Raw genomic sequence first — 9,638 nt, 5'->3', positions numbered from 1 at the left:
ATAAATCTTGTTCCTCACAGACTGTTATGTATTGAAAATTCATGATTCAAAATGCTAGGTGTTACGTTGTTATCGTTTTGGGATTGGAATGTTTGAAAAATCATATCATGAAAAAATAAAACTTTCTGGGAATATTTTATTGCCTTTTGATTATTTCTGCCCTAGTGAGGGTTGATCATCAATTCCATTCTGGAAGCACCCTGAGAAGATCTATCCATTTCAATATTTATCATTGTTTCCCATTTAATCCAACTCAATATTGCCTACCCATGTTTTTACAGATTCCCTACTCCAACATATTTTTCATTATATCATTGCACTTTCATAATAATGTGTATGTAGTTGTGTCCATAACCAAAGGGGTGGAAAATATGTGTTGTGGTCTACAAAATATAAAATACCAACCTGAACTGAATATACAATTCAACTTCCACAGTTTCTTCTTCATACCTTTTTCGCGAAAAATTCTTCTGAGTAGTTCAGTGAAACTTATTCAAATCTCTTGATCCATAGCAAATGATTTCTTCAATCGAGGATCGAATTCAAGACAGGAATTTTCATTTTAGGGAAGGGAACATGCATCGCCTTGAAAATATAATGAAAAGTATAAGGTGAGATATTCACGAATAGACATTTATTATAAGTTAAAAAAATATATTTTACAAGTTGGGTATCACTATTTTTGCAACAGGGAAAGGGCAATCGTATTCAGTCTAGAAATATGTACAAAAATCACAACTATAAGTTCAAAATTGGTAAAATATTTTCACCTGTTGCTGGAACACATTGGCAATATGCTGATGCATTTTTTCGAATACTGAGCTAAAATTAGGAGCTAAATAATGAATAAAAATCTGCAAACAAAAACCAGTGCTTATAGCAAAACCAAAAAGACGGGACCTGGTAGGAGAATGCAACATCACATTATTATTGCTGATTAAATTGCACAAAAAAAAGACTGTTAGCCAGTCTATAAACTGTTTAAAACAACAAAAGAAAACTTTGGTGATAGCATTGCAAAGGATGTAAGTAACTATATCCAATGGATGAACTATATAAAATTTTAGGTACTTAGGGACTCTTATTTACAGTTTTTACAATTTGTGACCATGAAGTCATCAATACCAATATGGCGCAATTTGTACAATAGGCATCCCGAATTTTATATACAACATTCACATATCAGTCTCTTACAATCCATCTGTTCATTTCACCAACAAGAAAAAAGAAGAAACGATCCTTATTTACATGAATCGGTGTGTTGTAACAGAACAAATGGACTGCCTCGAAAAAGGAGCGAAAACCAGCCGTACCAATTCGCACGATCCGTGGGAAAATCAAAGTCCTAATCTTTTCAAATTGACGCGGTGCGATCTTTGGCGTGTGTCGGAATTCCAAGTTTTCGATTTCATCCTGAAATAGCGCAGGTCCTCCTCGTGCCCAGGGTGCAGCATTTGCTTGTACGCTACCGGGACGCACATCTCAGAGAATTCCGTGAAGAAACTTTTGTAACCACCTTCCAGCAGATAGATCTCAGGGTACTGGAGCGCAGGATAGGCAGCCTCGTTTTTGGTCCTGTCCATCTGACGCAAATATCTGAATCTGGAAAGGAAGAGATCGTGAGTATTTGGTTTGTTTTGTTTTGGGGAGATTTATTAGGAATGAGATCGAGAGATACTTACAGGTTAGGTCCTCGCTCGCTCGAGAATTCGCAGTGAAAGATGAGGATGTTCACTTTGTTGTCTTTATCGTCAATATTCTGCTGGTTTAGCAATTCCAGGCATTGCTCCTTGGTGTAGATGTTGAGGGCGCCGTCGATGTGGCCGCCGTTGAATTCGTACGGATACCTGCAATCGATCACTTTGTACGAGGCCACAGTATCTCTGAATTCGCCCCTCATCAGTCTGGCTAGGGTGTGCGACGTGATCGATTTGAGGTCCTGGTGCCTCCCTTGGGTCAACGGAAGGGCGTAAGTCCTGCTGAAGTCGCCGATCAGCTCCTCTTCGGCCGACCTCTGTACCGCGAATTTGATCGTTTCTTCTGACGCGGAGAAGGCGCGTTTGAGTACCGGTTTGGCGACGATGTTCTCCTTGTTCTCCTTGTCCGAAAATATCCTCGTTCTTTTACTCTGGAAAGGACTGGTCTCGTCTATTGGCGGTTCGGGCCTCTTGAACGACTTGGCCTCTCCACCCTTGAACAGGCAGCTCCTAACCCTGCGCGTGTTCGGCGTGGTAGATTCGTTTTGCAGAGATAACGCTCGGCGGAATAGTGGCCTCAATGTCGTGTCCTGGGGCGACATCCTGTAGTTGACATTTTCGGTCATCGTGGACAGCTCGCCATTGATCAAGGTCTTGAAATTGACCGGCAGATTCTCGTCGATCGGTTCGAAATCGGACATGCTCTCCAGAAAGTCGTCATCGTTCGAGCCGAGGGAACCGAAGGACGCCTTGGACGACCTGGATGGCGAGGTGAAGGAGACGAACCTTCGCAGCGTCGCGTTGTAAGTCGCCCCGTATCCGGAATCCTGGGAATTCGGATCGAAATCGTCTACCATTTCCACGGTATTGTGGGGGCAGTGGTTCGGCGACGTGCCCGTGCATTCCATCCTCGGTGGACTGTCATTTTCGTAGAATGACATCTCGTCAATTTTCATCGGACTGAGAGGCTCCATATTCTCCTTATCCATTATTATGTCCTCGCTAAGCTCCAAACGTCTAGATATGCTGCAACAAAAAAACGATCTTATTAGAATTTTCAGTGTAATTTAAAAATTCAAAAAAAAATAAAAATTAATTATAGAAGACAAGATGTGCTAACCAAAGATCATTTACATCAAGTCAAAAATATTTGTGTGCAAAATGAAGAACCGTTCCAATATGTATTGTGCGAAAGCGCCAACAGTAGGACCTGTTTCAAGGTCTTTATATTCCGTGAAAGAGATGTATCTAGACCGCTATTGAATAGATGGCCCTTAAAATTTTGAATAGGCCGTTTCTTCCGTATTAGTCATCGAGAAGGTTGGCCTGTATCAGCAAATATCAGCTGATGTTCCAGCAGGTATCTGGAGTACCACCCGCGGCAACGACGTTTTGACGCGCCCAATTTTCCTTCTGATAAGTGATTATTGAACTACAGACTTCGATAAAGTGTTGCTTTCGCGCCAATATTTATCTACGGAAATAATTGGTCGTTTAATCTCAGTGAATAATGAAAGCTATCTCGGTGAATTGGTTGAAGTGGAAAAAGCCAACGCATTTCCGAATTTCCTTTCGGAAAGCAGGGGTGGTTTTCCCACGGTATCGTCTGATAATTTTCCATCAGAAAAATTTGCTACTTACATTTTTGTTTTTGAAAAAAAAACTCGATTGTCTTCATAAGAAGAATAAAGCATTTCTAAGAAATATCGTCATATCGAGTTTTGTTGAAAAATCATTCAAACAAAAGCACTAACAAAAAAATAATCGTGTCACGATTCATTGATATCGTCTGTTGTCTGAAATCGACTGGCATATCTTCGGAGCACAACATATCTTCGATTTCAGATGTCCTTGTCAAATATTCGACGAACGTATTCCACAAAAAAGACCGGCAGATGAACACAGAGTTCGCATATATCTTTTAACAAGTAGTTACCTTGTACACTGGCAGTTTTCGTATTTGGTAATAGAGTTTAGCATGTTCGCAAAACAATGTAATCCAATAAAAAACAGTGTATGTCCGTATGAACTATCTCATGAACTAACACAAACACCAGTCTCTGTTAGCTACACATAACACGACAACGGACCTACACAGACTGATTTCAAACGGAGCGATCGCCAGACTTATAGTAGGATAAGACTGATACTCCCCACTAAAAAATTGTGGTGGGGGAAGACCCTACGGGCAATTGAAGGGCTGAATACGAAGGGCGGTAAGAGTCCCAACTACGTGCGAACTACCATTATGGGAGAGATTCCCAGTATAGGAGTCTGTCTTCACAAGTTCATTCAGATTCAACAACCACTATTTTGGACTTGGGAATGAAACACTACACTTTTTTAAGACCCCTTCATCAGATTTCCGCATATAGATCTGTGATAAGAATCATCATTTTTGCAGTTTTGTTTTGTGCGGTTTGTTTTTTTATTTTTATTTTTCAATTTTTTGGTCGAAGAAGGAATTCGCAAGAAACATGAGAAGTCATGATTGAATTTCTTCGTTGACCCATCTTTAGGTTATAGAAATTATACGAGAAAAATGTTGGTGAGTTTTCGAAATTTTGTATATTTGAAAATAATTGCTAATATCGACACTGTCTTAGTAACTTTTTATTCGCTAGAAGTTCATATATCCAAATCAAAATATAATTGGAATTTTAGAATAGGGTGTAATTTATTTGTACAAAAAATTGTGTTATGGTAGATTCGAAAAATTCTCAATTCCAAGAAATATAGAAACTCATAAAGGGTCATTTAGAATTAAGATAAAATCGCAAAAACACATCAAGCACAAATTTGCGATCTCAGGAATGGTGGTGGTATATGAGAAAATATCTCTCACAAGTAATCGAAATAGGGTTAGGAAATAGACGACATATCTATGTACGAAATAAAGAAATATCAACTGATTGAACAATTTAGGATTGTAACACCACAACTAAAGAAAAAACAATTACAATTACTCGAAAGCTGTTTGTGTTTTCAGAACTACAGAGAGCTTACATTATTCCATTTAAAAATGTCTTTTGTCCAATGAAATATCAAATGAAACGCTATATCCTCAAATCTTAACAAATCATCATTTTTTTTTAATTTAATATCTACTCAATTCAAAGGGGCGGATAACTTCAATTTTCCTAGGGGAACAATAAGTCTTATTCGGCCCTGAGTAATTGAAAATTTCTCACTATAATGATCTGAAGTTACCAAACGAAAAATTTTATCGGCATAGATCTCAACATCGAGTTTTTGGAAAAAGAAGGGCAAAATGTCCTCTGAACAGTTGAGATAGGAATGTTTTTCTTTAAAAAATCTCAGTTTTGGAGGGTCGATCAGCGTTCCCTATGAATATCCCTCTGCCATTTCATCCTCTAGAAGGTACGGTACTATTTTTAGAACAAGCTATAGGATAGTGAAGATTAAACACGTAGAAACCACAACAAGTTGCTGAATTATGATAACGAATTCTTGCTCTGTGAGAATAAGATCCGGAATTCGCCAATTTCGCACAAAATAATCTTCTAATGCACCTACGTATGGGGTATTTTACGCCACTGTCATTCTAGTAAGGATAAAACTCGTGAGAATCGCCATCCTCCTCGCAAATACACGGGATTCCAGCAACAATTGGAGCATGAGAAAGGCGATTCCCTTTTTATTTCACGAAACAAGCACATTTCCATAAAATGAGCTTCCCGCTCAACAGTGCAGTGGGTCGTAATGGACTACAATGGGAATTGGCTACCAGAAAATCCTTTGACCAAATTTGGGACAAATCGAAATGAAGGATAATTAGAATTGTGGCTCGTTGCTATACACATACAATAAATACCGGAAATATTGACAGAATATCATAATCTTTTTTTGTCACAGTTTCAAAAATTGCGAATGCAAATAAAATTTTACATATCCAAATGACTTTGAAAGACGATGACAGGTTTTGGACACCTGTCGTGAGAGTGAGAATATTCCCATGTACAAATTGATAACTTTTTATCGTTAAGTTTCAGTTGAGAGACACTCTGCGTGAATTTTTTCCATACTCGAGATCTATCGCTCAACCTTCCACTTCGAATATTTTTTGTCAGGTGTCGAGCAGTTAATATATGTATTCCGCTCTTGACCGTGAACAATTTCTGTTTCAAGAAAGTCATTAGCAGAGAAAATGGATGTAATAAGATGAGATGTCCATCCACAGGTACGTTTTTTTTTGGCCTCGTCTGAAGGAACTGCTCATTTGAGCCCTGTCGAGCTTTGTCCAACGAGGATTCACATAGATTCCATCTAATCCCAATATTTCATTATTCTCTCAGCGTGAACCTGTTTAGGTTCAGAGGATGCCGCTTCCTGGAATTCCACCCCTCACAAAGGAAAACTGTAACTCTATTAGGTGACGTGACTATAATTTTCCATGTGAAAAGGAGAACGTGAGGAAAACCCATTGATGAATATGTGCCTGCAGATCTGCAAGTGAAGGATAAGGGAATATTTTCAAGTAAAAAAAAAAGAACAGAAACCTGAAATCCAAGATGGAGGGCAGTCTATTCTTTACAGAAAATAGGGTGATTATTCTTGGGATTACCTCGGGACGTATATTTAGGACGTCCTCTTTGACATACTTTCTCTCAACGAAATTTTTGAGCGCTAAAAGTTGAAAAATACTTCTCTAGATTAGCTGGGCTCAAGGCAGGGCTGACAAAATTTAGAACGAATTTCGATATTTGGATGCATTATCAAGAAACTGAAGAGGTTCATACTGAAATTACGCCAATTAATCAATTTTTCAACTTCGACTAACACATAACTGAAAAAACCCTGTCAAAAAATTACCTAGGACGATAATGTAGACGGAGAAGAATTCGTCACATGCTGCCGAGATCAATCACTTATTGACATTTATTGTTCACTAGTGTAAACAAATCCTTCTTGCCAACAATTCCGAAAGCAATTTTCAAAATATTTCCGTAACCTATTTTGACTTCTACAGATATGTGAGGAGTTCAATGAATGTTGGTTATCGATTTTTGAACAACAATGCGAATCTGACAATGAAATCATCGATGATTTTCTGAGAAGTCCGAGAGACATTCCGTGTTTAATGTCTTATACATTATTTATTATCATGAACCTTATTGATACAAAGGATTTCCTCGTATGAAATAATAATGGGGTGGTGAAAACTCATTTGCATTCTATGCAAACGATTATGTTTTCTTATTCGATTTTTCATATATTCGCCTATGAAGAACTCAGATTCATGTCGTTGGATTTTCGTTATATCATAAAAAACGTATTTAAGACTTTATCGTACAGTTCTATCAAAAATTCAAACGAGGCTTAATAGTTAGTATACTAAAAATTTGAATACGAGTCATACGTAAATAACCTACGTACAAAATCTTCGTTACACATTTTTACGCGCTACTTTCTCTTATTATTCGTGTTTCCAATTAATTAAATTCGAAGTATAATGAATAAATGTAGAAGTTCGTAGGGTCATGATGCGCCATATGCGGTCATGGGGGCAGCTGATGTAGATTCGGTCTAATGAAAATCGCAGACCGCAACATCCCCTTCCGTTTGTTGTAACAAATACGACGAACTGTACGAGGGACAGTCGTTTGATCGTTGAACCAAAAAGTGCGACAAGTGGACACGATTGTCTGCATGAATGGATTAACTATCCTCCACGCTCTCTTATTTATGATGGTTGGTATAAAGGAGAAATTTAGTTTGATTGATCTGACCATTAATGTTATAATCCTAATGCCACGAATTGAGACTAAAAGACATTTGTACAAATATGCAGACGATATAAATGGGCATAACTGCAATATGTATGATCTCCATCAATTCACCATCCAGTACCTTTTGAATAACGTTAAATTCCTATGAATTCTGCCTTCTTGAAGTGTAATAATTATAGTAAAGGATTAATACTACTCTAATCTAACCTTGGTAAAGAAGGAGCTTAAAGGTTCACTTCAACAAAGGAACCATAATGAATAAATGTGCGAAACATTTTCAGAAGCACATTAAATTCTGTTTGATGAAAAAAAGAAGTTTATAATCATATCGAGCTGCCCCTGTATACTCTCTACTCAAGTTGATCAACGCCTCTATGTTCGGTTTCCTGACTATTCACTGTGAAAAAAGGACCATTAATAGTAGGTGGTATTTCTTGCATAACAATATTACTACGCAACTACGCTACCCCAAGTGAAACAGGTGTTTTCCATTTCCTCAAATTTCTATTTATTGTACGGAAATTGTATAGTCTACTGGAAAGTTGTAAGTACTTGAAACAGTCAAGGTTAGAGTCAAGAAAAAAGACGTTAATTCAATTCAACATAGTGATGATTATGAATAAAAAATTGTTGGAAAGGGATGATTTACAATTCTTGAAATAATTGGGAATGAGCACAATTTCTTGTCCTTTAGACAACAAGCAATTGATGATTTCACCATTACTTCATCATGATCAGAATATGGTACGGAATAAAAAGTCTGAGAGGCGGAAGAGCATTTTTCGAGTAAACCAACAATCGTTTTAATTTCCTCCAGTTGTGAGAGACCCTATAACTGGATTCCATTGTCACTTCCGCATTCAGCTTCCTCGTTGCATCAACCCCTCAACGATTCACGTTTCGAGATTAAGAATTCCTATTGAAAAAATTCACCGCTCATAATCGATGTCCGTTTTCAATTATTCAGATAGCATTCATATTTGTTAGATGATGTCGGACTTCTTGTCCGTTCAAATACAATAAAATGCACATTGCAACTTTGGCCGCTATGCGAATGATTCCTTCAAGCAGCTGATATGGACTCCCCTAAACAGGCCATTGTCATTTTTCATATGTTGACCGAAGTTGGTAGGTAATGCAGTCCAGCTACATGTTTTTTTTTTCGTCAAGACCTGCATAAGATTCCCATATGGTACCCTTGGTGAACCGATTTCGACGAATGAGGAATGATAACCCTTAACTAGGTTCAGCTAAGGACAGATAAGGGTAAAACCCAAAGGGTACCGTTGGAGCAACAATAAAAAGTAAAACACATGGGAAGATTCAATTTTTCCTTAATGTATGCAGAGAAAATTGAATTTTTTCGAAGGAATTTCGAAATAGTAAACCAGTCTAGTGTAACCTTCAAAATCTAGTGTTTCATGTTATTTCCTCCCTTCTGATTTTTCCTTCATATTTATCAAATTCCCATCGTATGCGTAGAGATTTAGAAAATTTTGTTTATATTCTAATCTGAACGAACCCCAAGCAAAAACCCAAAATTTAACAACGGACGTCAGATGTTAGGAAAAACCTAGGAAGCTTATATTCGATACATCCACTTATGCAAATAGGAGAGTTCCAAAATGAACAGGGTCGAAGATAATCTGATAATATTAAGAATTCCTCATACACTCGCGACATATGAGTAGAATGCGTAGGCATTGTGGCATGAGACCGGGAAAAGTAAAAGTAAACGGTAGAGACACGTGCTAGGGTTGCAACCCCCTAGTTGATTCGGTTCGTGATTTTCAGTGGCGCTAAAATTAACGTCTTCAGAAGACGCGCGCCTTTTGGGGTACGGTAGTTAGAAATTCTTCTAGTATAGTTTTCTTAACGTCTATCGTTTCTTTCACATCAGTCATTATTGTGAAATTAATCAATGAAACCATTTAACAGTGAATTTGCGAAGACATTACTTCTACCTCTCAAAATTTTCCAAGATTTCTGATTTCTGAGGAGAACGAGTTCGTATGTGGAATTTTTGACTTTATCATGAATTGTGGAAAAGAATTAGTGCATAAAATGTACCTCAATACTGATAGATAGACACCTGAAGGATTCAAATAAATATGTCGTTAAATTTATTCTTCGAGAAATCTTGATTATTTTTGAAAAGGAATGAATGAATTAGTTACCAATTATACTGGAA

The 9,638-nt window shown here is 37.5% G+C and overlaps 1 protein-coding gene across 2 annotated transcripts; it reads right to left on the bottom strand.

The window, feature by feature from the left end:
• Nucleotides 1-612: 612 nt before the first annotated feature.
• LOC123321646 (M-phase inducer phosphatase-like) lies at nucleotides 613-3,811 on the bottom strand. 2 transcript variants are annotated; one of them, XM_044909368.1, is made up of 3 exons: nucleotides 3,634-3,811; nucleotides 1,683-2,723; nucleotides 613-1,602 (listed from the first exon to the last, which is right to left on the bottom strand). In XM_044909368.1, the coding sequence occupies exons 1-3, from the start codon at nucleotides 3,675-3,677 to the stop codon at nucleotides 1,338-1,340; spliced, it is 1,350 nt and encodes a 449-aa protein (XP_044765303.1). In that variant the 5' UTR covers nucleotides 3,678-3,811; the 3' UTR covers nucleotides 613-1,337. The 2 variants fall into 2 exon arrangements, with proteins under 2 accessions (XP_044765303.1, XP_044765302.1); XM_044909367.1 differs by lacking the exon at nucleotides 3,634-3,811 and adding an exon at nucleotides 3,339-3,605.
• Between the last annotated feature and the right edge of the window lie 5,827 nt (nucleotides 3,812-9,638).

Source organism: Coccinella septempunctata, chromosome X (assembly GCF_907165205.1).
Source record: "Coccinella septempunctata chromosome X, icCocSept1.1, whole genome shotgun sequence".
NCBI classification, from domain to species: domain Eukaryota; kingdom Metazoa; phylum Arthropoda; class Insecta; order Coleoptera; family Coccinellidae; genus Coccinella; species Coccinella septempunctata.
This window is presented reverse-complemented; position numbering and strand designations above follow the sequence as displayed.

Excerpts from the sequence above, each read along its gene's own strand:
- LOC123321646 (XM_044909367.1), bottom strand. The coding sequence starts at position 3,391 with ATGCTTTATTCTTCTTATGAAGACAATCGAGTTTTTTTTTCAAAAACA. Across the intron at positions 2,724-3,338 it reads TTTTTTTCAAAAACAAAAAT|CATATCTAGACGTTTGGAGC; the intron begins GTAAGTAGCAAA and ends TTTTTGTTGCAG. Across the intron at positions 1,603-1,682 it reads AGCGAGCGAGGACCTAACCT|ATTCAGATATTTGCGTCAGA; the intron begins GTAAGTATCTCT and ends CTTCCTTTCCAG.